Source organism: Pagrus pagrus (genome assembly GCF_965226575.1).
Source record: "Pagrus pagrus genome assembly, chromosome: 24".
In the NCBI taxonomy this organism is placed as follows: Eukaryota; Metazoa; Chordata; class Actinopteri; order Spariformes; family Sparidae; genus Pagrus; species Pagrus pagrus.
This window is the reverse complement of record NC_140206.1, coordinates 17459558-17478824: the sequence shown is the minus strand read 5'-3', so window position 1 is coordinate 17478824 and position 19267 is coordinate 17459558. Positions and strand designations below refer to the sequence as shown.

The following is a 19267-nucleotide window of genomic DNA, read 5'->3' as shown; positions in this document are numbered from 1 at the left end:
TTACATTTTTCCAAACTCTGATGCATTTGCTCTCAGGTAGGATACCTACCGGCACAAGACTAGAGGTCGGGGGTGAAAGGCACCCCTCCGCATCAACCCTATCTATTTTACCTACCACAGACCAATCTAACTTTGCTACTTTAAAGAGTGTTAATGCTCTCTCGTATAGAGCTGGTCTACTTTCAGCATGGGGCGTACAAAGAGAAACCCTTTTACCCTTCCCTCTATACATCATGCGGCCTACCCAAAACTTGGCAAAATGAAACCAGAGACTGGTATTGCTCTCTGTAAAAACAGCATTCAGAATTGGTGTCAAAAAAAGGGCATCAAATTTGGCCCCCAACTCAGGAACAGCTTTCCCTCCTTTAACCAGAGGTTTGTACATCATGTCTCTTTTGACATGTTCTTGTTGGGAGCTCCAAATGAATTGAAACATGATGCGTCTCAAAGAGGTCAGGAATGTCTTGGGAGCTGGCAGAGTGGCTGCCAGAAAGGTCAAAGAGGCCAGAACCTCAGCCTTAATCACCAAAATTTTGCCAGTGAATGTTAGATCCCTCTCCTCCCACTGAAGCAATTTTCCTTTGATAGCTGGTAGTCTTGTTTCCCAATTTCCACTCCCAAAATGTTTACCCTTTCTTCTTTTTCAACCAACCCTAAATCAGGCTTTCTCTCTGGCCAATTAAGGTAGAGGATCTCACTCTTGGCCCGGTTCAGTTTGGCCCCAGATGCTTGAGAAAATTGCTCACTCCACTGGAGGGCTTTAACCACTGAATTATTGCTGGTACAAAGGATTGTCAAGCCTTGCATTTTAGCCTCCTTTCCATTACTACCAGGGACAGGAAGGCCCCAAATATCAGTGTCATGTTTTATCCCACAGTCCAGAGGCTCCATGGCTAGTACAAACAGGCTGACTGATAGCGGGCATCCCTGTCTGACCCCTGACTGGATCTTAATAGGTTCACTGAAGTGGCCATTAATGTTTACTCTACTAAAGCAATCAAAGTACAGTAAATTAATCCATGCCCTCAATTGTGGGCTGAACCCAAACCTCACCAGTACTTCTTTGAGATAGTCATGGCTTATTCTATCAAAGGCTTTTTCTAAATCCAGGCCAGCAATACATAGGGGTACATTGCGATCTAAGGCATACAAGCATGAATCTCTTATTAAAGCAAGGTTATCACTCATGGAGCGACCTGGAACCACACAGGTCTGCTCGACCCCAACCAACCTCTCTATCACCTCTTGTAGGTGAAGAAAGATTGCTTTTGCTAGAATCTTACGATCAACACCAAGGAGTGTAAGGGGGCGCCAGTTTTTAAGATCTTTTTTCTCACCTTTTTTAAATAGAAGGGAAATGGTGCCTTCCTTTAGGGATGGTGGTAATGACCCTAATTGGAGGCTCTCATTGTACATCTCCAAAAGAGGGGCCTTTAACTCTGCCCAGAAAGTAGTATAAAATTCTTTTGGCAACCCATCTGCCCCAGGGGCCTTGTTATTTTGCATACTTTCTACCGCTTTGGTGAGTTCTTTCAGAGATATTTTACTGTCAAGCTTCCCTTTAAATTCGTTAACATTTTTATCTACTTTAGATAGGTTTTCTAAAGCTGTCTTATCTAAATCTTCACTTTTGTAAAGATCAGAGTAGAAGGTGTGTACACAGCTTAGTATCTCATGTATTTCAGTTTTTTCTTGTCCGTCTTTATCCTTTAATCCTTCTATAAAGTTTTTAGGCCTAGCTAATTTCCTAAAAAAGTATCTAGAGCATTTTTCATTGTTTTCCATGCGGTGGACTCGGCTACGTATCAGTAGCCCCCGACTGGCCTCTGTGGAGAGGCGTAACATCTCTCTTTTCAATTGGGCTATATCCTCTGCAACATCTAGCCCAGCATAAGCCATTATGTAAAATCTCTGCAGCTTTGCCTGATGTTTCTGGAGCTTCAAACGTCTCTTTTTAGCAGTTCTTTTACCCACCTCTATGAAAAAGGTTTTTGCCCTAATCTTGACTTCTTCCCACCATTCCCCCACAGAGTTGAAGGAGGGCTTAAGAGAGAGCCACTGGTTAAGCTTCACCTTAAAATCATTGACCACCTTTGCATCTTGTAGTAGAGAAGTATTCAACTTCCATGAACCTCTACCTTTTTTGATGTTTTCTTTAAACACGAGAGAACATTCGATTTTATGATGGTCGGAGAAAAACACTGGCGTAACTGCTGCATGTACAACCTGCAGCCCCCTTGATGTCAACAGAAAGTCTATTCTGGAATGGGTTCTGCCGTTGGACCAGGTATACCCAGGTAAACTCGGATTTTTTAAGCTGTAAACATCTATCAGTCTAAAATCTTTAATAATGTTTTTTAGGATTTCAGAACTGGAGTCCAGCCTTACTGTGGAGGTGGTTAACTTTTCTTTTTTGTTTACCAAGCAGTTGAAGTCGCCACCCAGAATGACCTCTCTGTTGCACAACAAAAGGGGTTGTAATTCTTTCAGCACTGTTAACCACTCTCGGAGCTCAACAGGGCAATACACATTGATTACTCTTAACTTAGCGTTAAACAGTGAAACATCAACACATAGAATTCTCCCATCTATCACACGTTGTACCTTCTGAATGATAAAATCATGCCCTCTAAATAATACTGCAATCCCTGAAGATCTGTTTTTGTTGTCGCCTGACCATACTGATGGGCCGTGGCTCCATCTCTTCTCAAAGACCTTGTAATTCTCTCTGTAGGATACATTACATTCTTGAAATAGGAAGATGTCATTACCTCTTGAATGGAGAAAAGTGAAGGCTGACGAGCACTTTACTGGGTCATTTAGTCCTCTAGTATTGAGGGATGCTACGGAGAGAGGAGCCATAGAAGTGCAGTTCAGAGGGGTGAAGACGGTTAGTTCAGTGACAACTGTGTGACATCTACTTTTTCTGAATTATCTTCTTTTTCTTTGGTTTCACATCTCTTTCCACCTTTCTTGGCATGTCTTTTATCTGTGTCGTAGATGTAAAAGCAACTACAACATCTTGCTCAAGAAAGGGGTTTGATGTGGGGGAGGAAGGGGGCCAGTTGGAACGAGGCAACCCAGAAGAGGTCGAAGGGGAGGATTCACCTGATGGGGGTGACTCATTTAGCCGTTTTCTTGAAGGAGAGTCCACTGTGTCTGGTACTGAGGCGGTCGCTATGGGAAGAGGCAAAGAGGTCAGTGAGGACTGGGGGTCCCCTTCAGCCCATTCCATGGAGATCCGGGAGCTGGGATCTGGCACTGATGCAAGGTTGACTATGGATGTTGACCTCGAGTGTTGGCCTTCCACTGATGACGAGGCAGATGAGTCTGGTCTCTGATGGATGGTGATGATTGGCAGCAGGGATGTTGAACCCTCAACTTCCTCGAAGAGAGAATCAGCCGCTGGTTCTTGTTTTGAGGTATCTGTGAGTGGAGGAATGCTAGCCAGCAGGTTGTCCAGGCGGTTCCCTGCCTCCTGTAGAGTCATCGGTGTCAAATCTGTCCTTGAGCTGGAGCCAGGTTCGGGAGGGTGGTCTGCTTGATGCAAAGCAGTGAGGCCCATTGTGGAGGCAGAGGAGTTGAATGCTTCGTCGTCATTCTCTAATAGCCCAGCGCTCCAGTCCAAGACTCGTGTTCCCTCTTGTACCTCCTCCTCCAGGTCCAACACCGGTTCTTCACTTGGCTGTTGGAGTGCAGTGCCAGATGGCTGCTGCACAGGGCTTGCGTGTTGAGTGGGCGCCTGATTGTCGCCAGAGTTTTCAGCAATGTGGTATTGGCTTAAAGAAACAATTGATCTTACTGTTGACAGTTTCAGCCGGTTGGAGTATGCTTGAGGGCAGTCTTTAAAGCGATGTTGGGCTGAGGCACAGAGGTTGCATTTTACAGGGGTTGGACATTGGGCTGTTGTATGGTCGAATGCTTTGCAGTTCCTGCAGATGTCCATAGTACATGCAGCAGCCAGATGTTCTAGGCTGCCGCATTTACAGCATTCTTTGGGCTGACCAGAGTAGAACACAGACCCTCTGAAGGCTCCTAACTGGATGGTGCTTGGGATATGCTGGAGGACCCCCTGTCGCCTTATGAGACGCACTTGAAATCGTCTGGAGCCTGTCTTGATTCCATCTATGTCAACAACTTCCATGGCATGAATCACCTCACAGTACCGAGCCATCCATGTCCAAACATCCTGGTTCCTAACTCTCTCAGAGAAGATCATTACATGTACCGTTTTTAGGTCTCTCTCTGCCAAAGGTGAAATGATGATGTTCTTGAAGCTTGTTGTTGACTTTTTCTTGATTTCAAACTTTTCCAGAGAACTTTCATAGTGTCGTGTTGTTGTAAATATCACTTCAAAGATCTTCTTACCCGGAAATACAAATACGTAGTCAAGCTGGTTGGTGGAAATGCCAAGTTCTTTTTGCAAGATCTGTCTGCTGAATTGCAGCCGGTCCATCCGGAGATCTTCCAGGAGGTCGATCGGACAGCATTCCTGCGGTCGGTTTGATTGTTTCCGAATGCCATGCTGGTCTTCTGGCCAAAAGAGAGCCTGGAAGGTATAGCAGCCCATGCTATTTACTCTATTGTGCCCCATACACCGCTCGACAACAAAAGAGTCAGTTGATACTTGATCATGGTATCTGCCCTGCCAGGTAAGTATGAGTTGGAACAGTCTGACACAGGATGGCCTTTCCCAGGCTCAGCCCCCTGGCTGACGGTGCCTCTGGGGGGGATAATAGCAGAGATAGGTGCCTTGGGCAATTTGCTCATCCTCATTGGGCACTAAAAGTTGCTGCAATTTCAAAAACACTGGTGCAACTTGACAAGGGTGACTGGTCCACACATTTTGCCTTTTTGGCGTCCTTGTTCCAGCGATCCATCGCTCGGCAAAATAACACTCTGTCAACGGCCACTTGGCATGATGGCTCCGCGCAGTCTGAATTCAGCCAGAGAGGATGTGCCGCACAAAAGCGTGCCAGTAGGCATTCCAGCAATGGACGCGTCCAGACCACATTTCTCATGCAATGTCTCAGTGAGGAGAAGGAGGAGGAGGAGACGCAATAAGGTTTGTGCCGTCTCCAGCAGGCCACGCCCACTCTGCCCTTTTACCGGGTAAACGGGTGACCTGCAGGCAACACACTGCGATGCAGCAGACAGCGGCGTACTGCAACACTGCCACTTTCAGGAGGGATTGAAATGGTAACACAGGCAGCCCAAAGCAGCATTCAGAGGTCGAAGGCTGGCTCTCCGACCAGCTCGGCGGCAAGCGCAGGAGACGAGCACTCACTTTCTTTTTCTTCCACATTGTCATCAGGGGAGAGCGCGAACGCAGTCCCCCACTACCACAAATTATGCAGTCGAGATTCCCACATTTGGGGAATTCGCAGGGGTCAGCACAGCCGGAGTGCAATGGCCGAGCCTCGCCCTGGGTGAACCACCTTCTTGATCATGGTATCTCCCCTGCCAGGTAAGTATGAGTTGGGACAGTCTGACACAGGATGGCCTTTCCCAGGCTCAGCCCCCTGGCTGACGGTGCCTCTGGGGGGGATAATAGCAGAGTTAGGTGCCTTGGGCAATTTGCTCATCCTCATTGGGCACTAAAAGTTGCTGCAATTTCAAAAACACTGGTGCAACTTGACACGGGTGACTGGTCCACACATTTTGCCTGTTTGGCGTCCTTGTTCCAGCGATCCATCGCTCGGCAAAATGGAAAAATAACACTCTGTCAACGGCCACTTGGCATGATGGCTCCGCCCAGTCTGAATGCAGCCAGAGAGGATGTGCCGCACAAAAGCCTGCCAGTAGGCATTCCAGCAATGGACGCGTCCGGACCACATTTCTCATGCAATGTCTCGGTGAGGAGGAGGAGGAGGAGACGCAATAAGGTTTGTGCCGTCTCCAGCAGGCCACGCCCACTCTGCCCTTTTACCGGGAAAACGGGTGACCTGCAGGCAACACACTGCGACGCAGCAGACAGCGGTGTACTGCAACACTGCCACTTTCAGGAGGGATTGAAATGGTAACACAGGGAGCCCAAAGCAGCATTCAGAGGTCGAAGGCTGGCTCTCCGACCGGCTCGGCGGCAAGCGCGGGAGACGAGCACTCACTTTCTTTTTCTTCCACATTGTCATCAGGGGAGAGCGCGAACGCAGTCCCCCACTACCACAAATTATGCAGTCGAGATTCCCACATTTGGGGAATTCGCAGGGGTCAGCACAGCCGGAGTGCAATGGCCGAGCCTCGCCCTGGGTGAACCACCTTCTTGATCATGGTAGCTCCCCTGCCAGGTAAGTATGAGTTGGAACAGTCTGACACAGGATGGCCTTTCCCAGGCTCAGCCCCCTGGCTGACGGTGCCTCTGGGGGGGATAATAGCAGAGTTAGGTGCCTTGGGCAATTTGCTCATCCTCATTGGGCACTAAAAGTTGCTGCAATTTCAAAAACACTGGTGCAACTTGACACGGGTGACTGGTCCACACATTTTGCCTGTTTGGCGTCCTTGTTCCAGCGATCCATCGCTCGGCAAAATGGAAAAATAACACTCTGTCAACGGCCACTTGGCACGATGGCTCCGCCCAGTCTGAATGCAGCCAGAGAGGATGTGCCGCACAAAAGCCTGTCAGTAGGCATTCCAGCAATGGACGCGTCCGGACCACATTTCTCATGCAATGTCTCGGTGAGGAGGAGGAGGAGGAGACGCAATAAGTTTTGTGCCGTCTCCAGCAGGCCACGCCCACTCTGCCCTTTTACCGGGAAAACGGGTGACCTGCAGGCAACACACTGCGACGCAGCAGACAGCGGCGTACTGCAACACTGCCATTTACAGGAGGGATTGAAATGGTAACACAGGGAGCCCAAAGCAGCATTCAGAGGTCGAAGGCTGGCTCTCCGACCGGCTCGGCGGCAAGCGCGGGAGACGAGCACTCACTTTCTTTTTCTTCCACATTGTCATCAGGGGAGAGCGCGAACGCAGTCCCCCACTACCACAAATTATGCAGTCGAGATTCCCACATTTGGGGAATTCGCAGGGGTCAGCACAGCCGGAGTGCAATGGCCGAGCCTCGCCCCGGGTGAACCACCTTCTTGATCATGGTATCTCCCCTGCCAGGTAAGTATGAGTTGGAACAGTCTGACACAGGATGGCCTTTCCCAGGCTCAGCCCCCTGGCTGACGGTGCCTCTGGGGGGGATAATAGCAGAGTTAGGTGCCTTGGGCAATTTGCTCATCCTCATTGGGCATTAAAAGTTGTTGCAATTTTAAAAACACTGGTGCAACTTGACACGGGTGACTGGTCCACACATTTTGCCTGTTTGGCGTCCTTGTTCCTGCGATCCATCGCTCGGCAAAATGGAAAAATAACACTCTGTCAACGGCCACTTGGCATGATGGCTCCGCCCAGTCTGAATGCAGCCAGAGAGGATGTGCCGCACAAAAGCCTGCCAGTAGGCATTCCAGCAATGGACGCGTCCGGACCACATTTCTCATGCAATGTCTCGGTGAGGAGGAGGAGGAGGAGGAGGAGACGCGATAAGAAGAATGAGAATGTGTTTAGAGTTCTGCTGAAAAGTCTAAGTGAGATCTGCAAATTGTGTTTTACCATGTGAAGTGGTTTAAGGTATTGACAACAGACTGCACAATTAGCTAAGTGAGTTCAGGCAACTGCGAACTTTGTTCAGCCAATGGGTTTTAGTGTTTTAACAATTGAGAAAAACTGTAAAGTGGATGAACAGAGACAGTCATTGTGCTCTGACGCGGTGCAGCAGCGCCCACTGCCGACGCGGCGGTGAATCACACCAGATGACCCATGTCTCAGTCGTCTCAGACAAAATGAGAAACGCTTCACGAATTTGCGTGTCATCCTTGCGCTCACGGTGGGAGTGTCTTCGGGTCTCCCTGGGTTCTCCTTAGGTTCTTCCTAGCTGAGCCCGCCTTACACCGTGATTGGCTGGTTCTCCCTAGCTTCCCTTTGCCATTGGACGGTTCTCCCTAAGAGTCCTCCTCTGATTGGCTGGGATCTCCCTTACGATTCCTGCAGTGATTGGTCGGTTGGGCCCGCTATTAATTCCAATATCGAGACGGAGCTCAGTCGCTATCATCGCTGCCGGAGAGGTTCGATAGAGTGGACAACATTAGAAGACAACAACGACGACGGTATGATGCTAAAGTTTGTTTCTGAATGAGTTTTTGTACGTATTGTTGTTAGCGACGAGCTATTGAAAATGACTTTGTACGAGACGCTTCATGTTCAATCTTGAGTAACTTTTTAATTAGAGTTACAGTAATTCACGGCGCATTTTTCAAATTGCAATGGTGTACTGTAGCTAGCAACGAGAGCCATTGATTACAATGTGGAGTTACAGTAACTCACGGCGCATTTTTCAAATTGCAATGGTGTAATGTAGCTAGCAACGAGAGCCATTGATTAAAATGTGGAGTTACAGTAATTCACGGCGCATTTTTCAAATTGCAATGGTGTAATGTAGCTAGCGACCAGCGAGCCATTGATTACAATGTGGAGTTACAGTAATTCACGGCGCACTGTACTGTACTGTATTTTTCCCCCATTGATTTCATTCATTCAAGTCACGGTGCATTTTTCAAATTTGAAATGCACATCTACAATGTGTATTAACATGTAACTAGTGTTACAGTCTGCTTTCTATTCCATTTTGAGTGTATTTTTTAGTTATATTTACAGTAAATCAAGGTGCATTTTCATTAACATTTAACCAGTGTTGCACTCCAATGTAGATGAGGCAGATGTGCTGTCATTGTTTTCAGAATCACTTAATAGCCACATTGTACATTAGTATTCATGTTTACAGTTCTGTGTTATCACTTGGCTTCTCGGGTCTAACTTCTGGCTGTTTTTGGTCTACAGATGGACTATATGCCAGACTTTTGTCTGCAGGCCGGCTCGGATGAGCTGATATTGAAGGCTTCTCCCGAGGCTGAAGCTTTTATCCGCCAGCACCAGGGAGTCAAGTCGTACCGGGCGAAGGGCGCAGCCGCCGTGCTGAATGAGGCGACTGCCTTAGTCGTGGCAGCTGAGGGAGACACCAGTGACGCCAAACTGATTCTCAGCCAGCATGGCATCCAGTTTGGGAAGTACAGGGGGCAGACTTTCCACTGGCTGCTTAGCCATGATATGGGGTATACAACCATGATCATGGCTAGCCACCAGAATGAGCGTGAGTCGGGTGACACCACCACCACACCCATCATGGTTAACAAAGATGCCCTGTCCCGGTACGTCAGGCTGTTCCCAAATGTTCGGTCTGCGATCCAGCAGAGGAGGATGGCTGATGGCTCCCTCTCGGCCTCCACTGCTGGTGAGCAGCATGGCAGGCTGGTGGGTTTTGGGGAGCACGCCAAGCTCACCTATCGGGAGTTTTATGAGTCGGCAGACCCGATTGTGCAGAGGTGAGTCAGAGACTGAGTCTTAACTAAACACTGGTGTAAGGTTAATGCTGTTTCCTCATTTACTCTAACCTTGCCTCATCCATCCACAGTTACAGGATGTGGTTGAGGAAGGCCCAGGTGCAGTCGGTGGGCTCAAAAATGGACCACCTGAAAAAATATGTGCTGAGGAGGGACCAGATAAAGAGAGCATCTTCAGGCCCACCTTCCTCCACAGCCACCCCCTCCTCTACTGCACCACCCCCCAGGGCAGCCGCGTCTTCCGCTTTGCCTTCACCGAGGAAGCGGATTAAAGTCATCACCAGTACGTAGCCTTTCTTACAAGCTGACCGACATTGCTTTGTGTGCAGATGTTATGATATAGACAGAGAAGCCAGAGTTTATTTGGAATAATTTGTGATGTTTTCTGTGTGCGCGCTTGTGTGTGTGTGTTCAGGTCTCTCTTCAGAGGAGGATGATGACCTGGAGCTGGTGGCAGCTGCTGTGGAAGTGGAGCAGGCCATTTGTTCAGGTAATTACATCACTATAACCTTCGCAACAACTTTGAATGTAATGTAATAAGTGAATAATGCACAATGCCAGGTGAAAACATTTTCATTTGTCCACCTGTCACATGTCTTTTGTCTTTTTTGTATCTTAGCATCAGCAGCATCAGCAGCAGCACCCCCAACAGCAGCATCAGCATCAGCATCAGCACCCCCAGCATCAGCACCAGCAGCAGCATCAGCACCCCCAGCATCAGCACCAGCAGCATCAGCACCAGCAGCACTTGCCCCAGTACCAGCTCCAAAACAGAGACCTGCAACTGGGCCGCGGCCTGCTGAGGTTAGTAATCTGTTAAAATATTAAATGTTCCAGTTATTGCCAAAGAGGAGTTATAATGTCGTGAAATGTATGTACGTATGTGTAAATATTATATACACATACATACACACATATATATATATATATATATATATATAACTTCTTTTAAATCACTTCTTAAACCCATTTTTATAGACTTGCCCTTATGTGATGTCATCCTTTCACTCTTATTCCTACCTTTTCAGTTTATTATATTAAATTAGTCGTTGTATTTATTTTATTTATTACATGTCTCAATTTTAGTTATTTTATTTATTGTTATCATTATTTCTGTTCTTAAATTATTGGTTTCTAAAGCTATAAATGCTATTTATTTCATTTGACCTCTTACGCTGTGTCTGTTAATTATTATTATTATTGTTGTTATTATTGTTATATTAATCTCTGTGTCTTGGTGTATGTGTGTAATTTCAGGTTTTGCTTCCAGAGGGCTGGAAGTACACACTGCCGCAGGTGCAGCAAGCCTGGGTGAGCCATGCCCTCTTCACAATTGATAATATGGGTAGAATGGTGCTGAAAACGGAGCTGCAGCTGTGGTACTTCCCTCCTGGACCCAGGCGGGTATATTACCAGCCGCCTGCGTTGCCAGACGCATTTTTCCAGCGGCCATTCTTCTTGTGGGTACCGTACAAGATGTGGCAGTGCCACATCAAGTGCCCGGTGTGTACCCACAAGATGACGGGGTGCGGCCTATATAAGACCGTCCGCAAGGTGCTGGACTGCGACGGCTGGTATTACATGGGCACTGAGTACCTGGAGTGCCGTCGCTGTGGAAAGAAGCTGGCCAGTTGGGGGGGCAGCATTCGTTCCCAGCTGGAGGAGGAGTACAGGAGGCAGTTTCCTGCTGTGCTGACCTACAAGTAAATCACAAACTATACATGTTGCCCACACTGAAACAAACAAATGAATTACACATGGGTTTTTACAATATTATATATATATATATTAAATATTATCCCATCTGTTCTGTAGGTTGTCTTGTGACAAGAAGGTGCTGGGTCAGATGAGGGGAAGGACGCTGGGCAACAGTGCCGCCCGCCTGCGCTCCTACCTGGTGGAGCAGCACACGGCGGCCTGGATCGATCGCTGCGTGTGCTTCATGGCCACTTACAAGCGGTTCATCATGCCAGGAGTGAGCGCGCCGCCTCCCCCAGCCCTCCCTCAGATAGACCCCGTCCCCACCCGGCAGTGGATCCTCTGGGCCTACGCCACCGACAGCTTCTCTCGCTTGGAGGAGATGAGGGCAAAGCTGACGTCTGTCTTCGGCTCAATCCTGAAGATGGACTCCACTAAAAAGGTAGACTGTTCAGATCATCTCCACATCATTTTGTGCAACATAATGCAAGACCATGTAATTACTATGTACACAGCTGTTATGGGCGGTGATATGACGCGCATTGTTCTAACCATTAGCAGTCCTTATAGTGTATGTACTTTGCCGTTCTGTAGATCACCAGGAAGCTGGCGGGCCATGGGGCCGGGACGGCCCAGTGGGTGACCAGCGTCGGCAATGAGTACGGGCAGGTGCTCATCTCAGTGCTCACTGCTGCAGAGGGCCATGGGCTGGAGGAGATGGCCAGCGGGCTGGTCAGGCGCTACCGGCAAGCAAGTCAGAAGCCGCCCACGGTCCTGTACGTGGACCGGGACTGCTGCTCCACCACGGGAGGCACACCGGCGGCCACCGCACTCTTTCCTGAGTGGACACAAGTCCTGGTCAGGCTGGACGTGTGGCACTTCATGCGGAGGCTGGCCGCGACAGTGACCACCGACAGCCACCCCCTCTACGGCCACTTCATGCGGCGCCTTTCGGCCGCCATCTTCACCTGGGACCCGGAGGACGTGGCCCTGCTGAAGAGGGCGAAGGAGGCCGTGGGGCCTGCCGCCTGGAGCAGGGTCACACTCAGGGAGATGGCTCGGCACTGCCGCCGTCGCACACGCAAGGCCGCTGACATCGAGCGCCTCATAGAGGAGGCCCTGCGGCACTTTGGGGCAGTTACTGACACCATGGGCATCTTCCTGCTGGACCGGCACAGGGTGGAGGGGATCTGGAGCGTGCAGCGCCAGCACTTGGGGTGCATCCAGGACCCCGAAGGCGTGCAGCTGTACACCAGGATGGGCCAGGTGACGGTGGGAGGGGTCAGCCTGCCCGTGTACCGCTGCGCCCGTGGCACGACTTCCCTGGAGTCGTTCCACCTCCATTTAAACAGGTTCATCCCCGGTAAGTGTCCAAAACCAGAAATACAAATGTAAACGACACCGAGTGTCTGCAGGTTTGTGCTTAACTTCTACGTCCTCTTTCTAGGCACCAGCGCCAGCGCCTTGAACTTCCAGCTCTACCTGCTGGAAGGGCTGACGAGGTGGAATGAGGACCGCGGGCGCGCCATCGTGGCGGGAGGGGGCAGGCAGCAGCAGCGGAGCTACAGCAGCCGTGACCAGGACACGGTCAACCAGCTGGCCAAAGCCCTGTACGGGATGCGGCTGTTTGACAGCTACACCCGGCCCAGAGAGTACACAGGTAACTGAGAAAAGGAGACGGACGCACAGGTGCAAACATTTATTTGTTATTATATTATCAGTGTATCTCATACCTTTTGTGCTCTGTGCCGCAACGCAGGGGAGTTGATCGGGGTCAACTACCTGTTTGCCCAGACCGGACGAGTCCTGCAGGAAATGCCGGACGACCCTGAGGTCCTGGAAGAGGCGGAGGAGGAGGAGGAGGAGCCGGAGGCAGAGGGCGAGGAGGACGGGGAGGATGAGGGAAACTTTCAGGAATACATGTATGACATGAATTTCTTGGAAGACCCCCCCACACCAGAGGCCGCCGCTCCCCAGCAGGCCGACCCCCTTCCGGAGGCCGAGCAGGTAAACGATCGTCTGACCTTTTGTCGCCAGCTCTGTGGCAGCCAGCCTCAAAGTGGCGTGATGACTGACTTTTTTCATTTGACTTCTGTAGGAGTGCGAGTGCCCCGACGGCTCCCCGGGCTACCAGCACGTCCTCAACCTGGCCCAGTCTCTGGCCAAACTGTGGCTGGTCGGGCGCGTCCATCAGGCGATGGAGGTGGAGATCCTGGGCTTGTGGAATAAACTCCCAGAGAGTGACAGGGGCCCTGTGCAGTATCCACAGCGGTACAGGGACCATCTCTCTCAGGGGAGATTTAAAAAGCCCAAGTCTGGCACCACTCACGCTCCCACTGATGTGACAGTTGGATTAGAGAGCATGAAGCGGTAAGTGACACGCAGCCGAGCCGATGAGATGAAGTATTGCTCAAATGGCTTGATGCTTACCTATAGCGAAATCACACTGAGTCAAGGGACTTAACTGACTCTGCTTCCCGCGTGACATTTTGTTTCCGCAGGTGTCTTCACAGTCAGGGCAGCGGCCCGGCGCAGAGGCCCGATGCCAGCAGACTGGTGGAGGCGATCTGCATTATTCTTTGCAGGGCCCATCCTCAGAACCGAACCACGAGAGGTGTCCGGATCAACCGCTGGTCCCTGGTTCTGCGGAGTTACATCACCATCAGGGACAGCGTGCTGAGCAACCCCACCCTCCGGACAAAGCTGCAGCTGTTCGAGCTGAACCACCGGACACTCACGCAGTGGTGAGTAGCTGTCGTCTGGGAGATGTGCTAATCCAATCCAATGTTATAGTCGCATTGTAGATGCCAAGCTGTCGTAAGGCTTCGATAAGGAACGCGTTTGCCCAAAAGCGACTTGATTTATATGAAAAATGTGATGACGTGACACGCTTTAATAACCGCAAACCTGTTTGGACCCTGCCTCTAGGTTCAACTGGAGGAAGGCAAAGCTGGAGGGTCACGTCCTCCAGGCCGCTGTGCCAGATGCCAGTGTCCTCGCGGTGGCACCGGAGCCCACGCTGCCAGCCAGGGAGAGGCCACAGCTGCTCCCTTTGATGACCGCTCCCCTCGTGGCACCAGGGCCGACACTCCCATCAATGGAGAGACCGCAGCACCTCCCCGGTGCATCTGTCCAACCGGGCCCCTCACAAGCCCCCGACACCATTGACCTTGCTGGCCCTGCTCGTCCCGGTGCATCTGCCGCCGCAGCCACCACTGCGACTGTCACCATGGCTTCGGGTGACAATGCAGCCGCTGCTGCTGCTGCTGCTGCTGCTGCTGCAGCCGCTGCTGCTGCCGCCTGTCCCAGGTTACCAAAGACCACTGCTTGGAAGCGACGAAGGCTGCAACAGCAGAGGCAGGATGCGGAGACCAAGGGTGAAGAATATAAGACAAAAGCCCCCTTCTCCTGCATCTGCAGCCTCTGCAAGCAGCCCAAAACCAAACATTTTGGACACAGTCGCTTCCACAGCAAAAAGCACCAAACAATGTTTCACTTTTGCCGGGCAACGGCAGGGGGCAAAAGTGTGGAGCAGTGGCTGGAGGAGAAGAGGCGAGAGGAGGGGGAGCAGTGATGATCTGACAGCTCCTGTCAGACACTGACACTGACAGTTGTTTACCTCCTGGCCTCCTGTTTTTTTTTTTCGTTTGTAGTTATAGTTTTTCTGCCTTGTTCAATTTAAACTGTTCAAACAACTCATTAGGTGATGTGATCCGTTTATAAAAATATAAAGTTTTAAAAAAAAAGCACAGTTCACACACAAGGCTACTCAAAGTGCTTTACAGGGGCATCAAATGATGGATCTTCTTTTATTTTATACTTTGAAAGGATTCACCTGAAAATAGCTTGCCAGCCTCACAGGGCATTTAAACTTAGAGTAGGAGACAACTTCATTTACACAACTATTCTCGTTTGTAATCTTTCTATTTCCAGGGCTGGTTAACTTCTACTCATATGCTAAACCACCTCAATGCACCTTCGATCAGGTAGTGTGGGAGACAACTGGTCATTTGCACATGTATGCCTGCTCTGACGTCTGCCTCACAGCAGGGTCTGTTGAGTTCTACTCATATGCTGATCACCTTAATGGGCCTTGGTGTCGAAACACTGGTTATTCCTATTCACATGCTTATGTCTGTCTGACACTTTTTCTTGTCTTTGTGGGACATTGCAAAAACAGACCCAGCAGGCAACAGTCATTACCAAACATGCCTGTTGTGATTCCTGCAATGACACACTTGTGCTGTAGCTCCTCATTTCATGCACACACTTGTAAGCTAGCTCTTTCTGTTTTACATAACTTGTACTGCATTTAATTCTGCAGCTCACATGTTAATGATAATGTGTGTATATGCAGAGAATATACAATTTTCTACAACTAGAATGCCGACTACGTTTGGATGTATGTATGTACATGTTAATACATACCCACTTATTTATCTTATTTACCGTTATTATTATTATTATTAGTGCTTTTGGTATTATTATCAACTACCTACATGTGCCTTCTTGTTCTGTTGTTCCTTGTTTGTAAAATTAAAAGTGCAATAAATGGATGTTTATAATAATAGTGTATAATACTACTATAATACTAGTGCTTTTCAGGGTACACAAAGACACCTGGTTATATATGTTTCTTTTTTACATTGTGTACATGTTTATTTACTGTGCACATAACAATAAACACTTTGAATGTGAAAAAAAATGTGAGGTCTGTAGAGTCTCTGATGTGGGGGGGATTTCCAGAGGGTACATACATGTAGTCTACTGAGTGTAATAGCGTTTTCTGCTCTATTTTTTGTTCCCTGAAAGCTATCACTTTGTGGCTTAGTGGGTTTGTGACGCATGCAAGTTAAAGATGAGGAGAGGAGTGGTTCAGTTTGGTCCCTACGACCATTTATTGTAACTAGTTTGAGAAGAGAAGAAAATATAATAATCAAGGTAAAGCTCAATTTGAGTGTCCACAGGAACAAGTATTCATTTCCCATGCAGTGTGATGTGTGTTTGTGTGGAAACATGATATCCAGCCTCTCCATCAGCTTTCATTTTTCATGCATTACTGTGTTGTTGACCTTGTGATGGCTCTGATGTACAAGTTTGCCGCCTGCTATATATTTAAAAAACTTCAAATTACAGTATAATGATTGTAGGGAATTGTAATACCAATGGGGAGGACAGGGAGAAAGAAAACTCACACACTAGTAGCTAGACATTTTATTTTTCTAAATGATACTGATATTTGGTAACATTTTATCTTAAACAATTGCTGTTTGGATCAGCCTACCCTGATGACAGGTGGAACTGAGGGGACAAGGGGGTGGGCTTGGGGCAGGACATGCCTCCTCTGTGGACTACAAATGTCAGAGGTGGCTTGGCATCATCTTCTCTTTACTCTGCAAAGATGGCCAGCACCGACGATATAAGGTAAACAACTCTTGAATGGCACTCTTTTTATTTATTTTTCTTATTTTTTAGAAAAAAGCTCACAGCCACAGCCTGGCTCTTGGGTCAGAGTTTGGAACAAAAGGAACAAGGGACTCTGTCACATCACTAACTTTGTTTTTGTCCTGTAGATGCAAACCCAGAGAGAGAGTGACCGAGGGGGTGACTGAGGAGCCCAGAGAGGAACAAGGTGGGTGAATGTCATGTTTCATATCTCAGCAGGTCATTGTGTGTGTGGCTTCAGTATTTTCAAAGACATTCTGTGTATAGTAGGAATAATTGGTGGCTTTCTTATCAATTGCAGTCATCCTTGATGAGGCAGACATGCCATGGACGACAGAGTCTCCACAGTGCAGCACCTGGTCTCCTCCCAGCCTGAGTGAGTTCCAGGCGGCCACCTCAATACCATCCACCTCTGGGGCAGCCACCAAGAACTGCCCACACTGTGGGAACCCCATGGATTGCACCCACATGGCTTACAAGGGGCTCATATATTGCGAGTCACGGGAGGGGTCATTCCTGGAAGGAGGCAAGACCCTCGAGGAATGGCTCCTGTGCAGGGGGGTGTCGAGGACGACCTCCTGGCGCCTTCACAAGAGATTCTGGGAAATGCGCCACGGGAAATTGCCGTCAAAGACAGCAAGGTTCTGCCCAAAGTGCGGCGAGAGGCGCACTAGGGAAACGGGGCACTGCGTTTCGCGATCGGCAAAGGAGAGTTTCTGCTCCAAAAGCGACCCCCAAGGGCGCACTGTGGAGCAGTGGCTCACCGAGAAGAGGGGTGGGGTGACGGAGGAGCAGAGGAAAGCTAAGGCGCGCGAGGTGCGTAATACCAGCGCCAAAGCCAAGCGAGCGAAAAGACAAAAGTTCGGCTACAGGCTATGCCAAAAGTGCGGCGAGAGGCGCACAAAGGAGATGGGACACTGCATTTCGGGCCTGGCCAAGGAGAGTTTCTGCGAGAAAAGCGACCCACAGGGACGCACCGTGGAGCAGTGGCTCACAGAGAAGAGGGGGGGGATGACGGTGGAGCAGCGGAAGGAGCAGCTGAAGGCCAAGACGCTGCAGGCGCGCAAAGAAAGAGTAAAACAAAAAACCCAGAACTTCTGGAAGGAGCTACGAAAGGAGCTGTTGGAGGCCAAGGCGCTGGATGCGCGTTACCGTGCCAGATAGAGTGAAAGAAAAAACGCTCCAAGCTGCCTCCAAAATACACTGACCCCCAAATAAAGTGCCCCCGAAGAAGCCCGGCAAAGTCCAAAAGCGCACTTGAAGGATGCCCATAATCTTTTATTTGTGCGGTGTGACGTTTTCTATTTTGTATATTTATTCAACCTGTGTGCCGTGTTTTTAATTTTTTTATTGCTGTGTGTTGTTGCACTTTGATAATAAACGTTTGATATTTTCCAAGTCCTACTTTGTCATTGGCTTTTTCCTTTCGGATGTATTTGAAGATGGAGTTATGGACAAGTTTGTGGCCTTGTAAAGAAATTAAATAACGATTACTATATCAAACACAAAGGACGTTTTCCTTGGTTATTCGCTCAAGTACACGTCAAAACAAACAATTCACAACCAGTAGTGAACAAAGGAGAAGGACTAACTAGTCACTACAATTAATGAAACCTGGCTCCTACAGAAGTTTTCTTCGATAGATGTAATTATCTGTTGACGCGCTCTGCTGCTGCTGTCTCGGGAGACACATGGCTACTTTGCATATAGGGCCACGCCTCATATCCTACCGGCCGTTCTCCCTAGCTTGCTGGTTTCTCCCGAGGGGCTGCGGCGCGGTGGGGCCGCCGGCGGGGGCCCCACGAGGAATTTTACCCAGCCTTTACGCAGGGGCCATGCTAATCTTCTCTGTATCGTTCCAATTTTAGTATATGTGCAACCGGAGTTACACAACAGTACAGTGGGGACAGTCTGGTTTATATATGGGTCTGGACCCGGGCCCCTCCGAGTCATGGTGCGCCCTCTGACAGTCCTTTAACACGTGGCCCCTCCTCCTACAGGGGGTGGGGACAGGTAAAGGTACAACATTTTCAAACTTAAACTTTGTCAAATGGTTCCGACTCACTTCATGAAAGAAGACAACATTTTATTGTAAATATGTCAAATTCAGTTGTCACCAGACTCCATTAGAAAAATCATCAATTTACTGACTTGTTGAGTTGTTGGGGGGCTCACAGAGAGACAGACCAGCTGCCATGTGGGGTCAGTCCTTTGTGTGTGGAAGGAAGGAAGGAAGGAAGGAAGGAAGGAAGGAAGGACAGAAGGAGGGTGATGGTGAGCCTCACCAAAGTCCCTGGCCACGCCCGCCCCCACATTATCCCAGGCTCGACTCGACCGGTTTGTGGAGAGAGAAAAGCCTGCTCGTTGGGCGCAGGCCACCAAACGGCACAAACACGCGGCCGCTTCCAGGCTCTCTGTTTCAGTTGAGGACGGCGGAGGGAAAATGCAGGGCACACTCAGCAGGTTTTGGGCAACGGTCACGACGAGGCAGTTTTGCCTCCTTTTCTGACTACGCAAAGCGCAGCTCTCGCTGCGGTTTGTCAGCCTTCTTTCTTGCTGCCCATTCTCTGCCGTGATTTCAACTTGTCAAGGCCTTTTGGTCTGCAACACTGATTGATTTTCCACAAGGCAGGAGAGGGGTGCACCGTTCCCGGCGGCGCTGCAATACTGGGTCGATGCGTGGA

The 19267-nt window shown here is 49.3% G+C and overlaps 2 protein-coding genes across 2 annotated transcripts; both read left to right on the top strand.

Annotated features, from left to right (window-relative positions):
* The first annotated feature begins 8008 nt into the window (after positions 1-8008).
* Positions 8009-15780, top strand: LOC311253588 (uncharacterized protein). Its single transcript, XM_084347654.1, has 13 exons — positions 8009-8150; positions 8881-9422; positions 9512-9723; positions 9856-9930; positions 10060-10244; positions 10698-11143; positions 11256-11580; positions 11733-12501; positions 12586-12798; positions 12898-13145; positions 13237-13508; positions 13640-13882; positions 14067-15780. Exons 2-13 carry the CDS (start codon positions 8881-8883, stop codon positions 14710-14712), a joined length of 4176 nt encoding a protein of 1391 aa, XP_084203780.1. The 5' UTR covers positions 8009-8150; the 3' UTR covers positions 14713-15780.
* A 734-nt stretch (positions 15781-16514) lies between these two features.
* LOC311252982 (uncharacterized protein) lies at positions 16515-17747 on the top strand (the record flags this gene model as incomplete). Its single annotated transcript, XM_084346645.1, has 3 exons — positions 16515-16562; positions 16712-16770; positions 16885-17747. The coding sequence occupies exons 1-3, from the start codon at positions 16540-16542 to the stop codon at positions 17745-17747; spliced, it is 945 nt and encodes a 314-aa protein (XP_084202771.1). The 5' UTR covers positions 16515-16539.
* Between the last annotated feature and the right edge of the window lie 1520 nt (positions 17748-19267).

Bases quoted from the DNA above. Each gene is read 5' to 3' on its own strand.
- LOC311253588 (XM_084347654.1), top strand. From the start codon at position 8,881: ATGGACTATATGCCAGACTTTTGTCTGCAGGCCGGCTCGGATGAGCTG. The intron at 11,144-11,255 runs GTAAATCACAAA...TCTGTTCTGTAG, and splicing joins CCTGCTGTGCTGACCTACAA to GTTGTCTTGTGACAAGAAGG. The intron at 12,502-12,585 runs GTAAGTGTCCAA...TCCTCTTTCTAG, and splicing joins TTTAAACAGGTTCATCCCCG to GCACCAGCGCCAGCGCCTTG.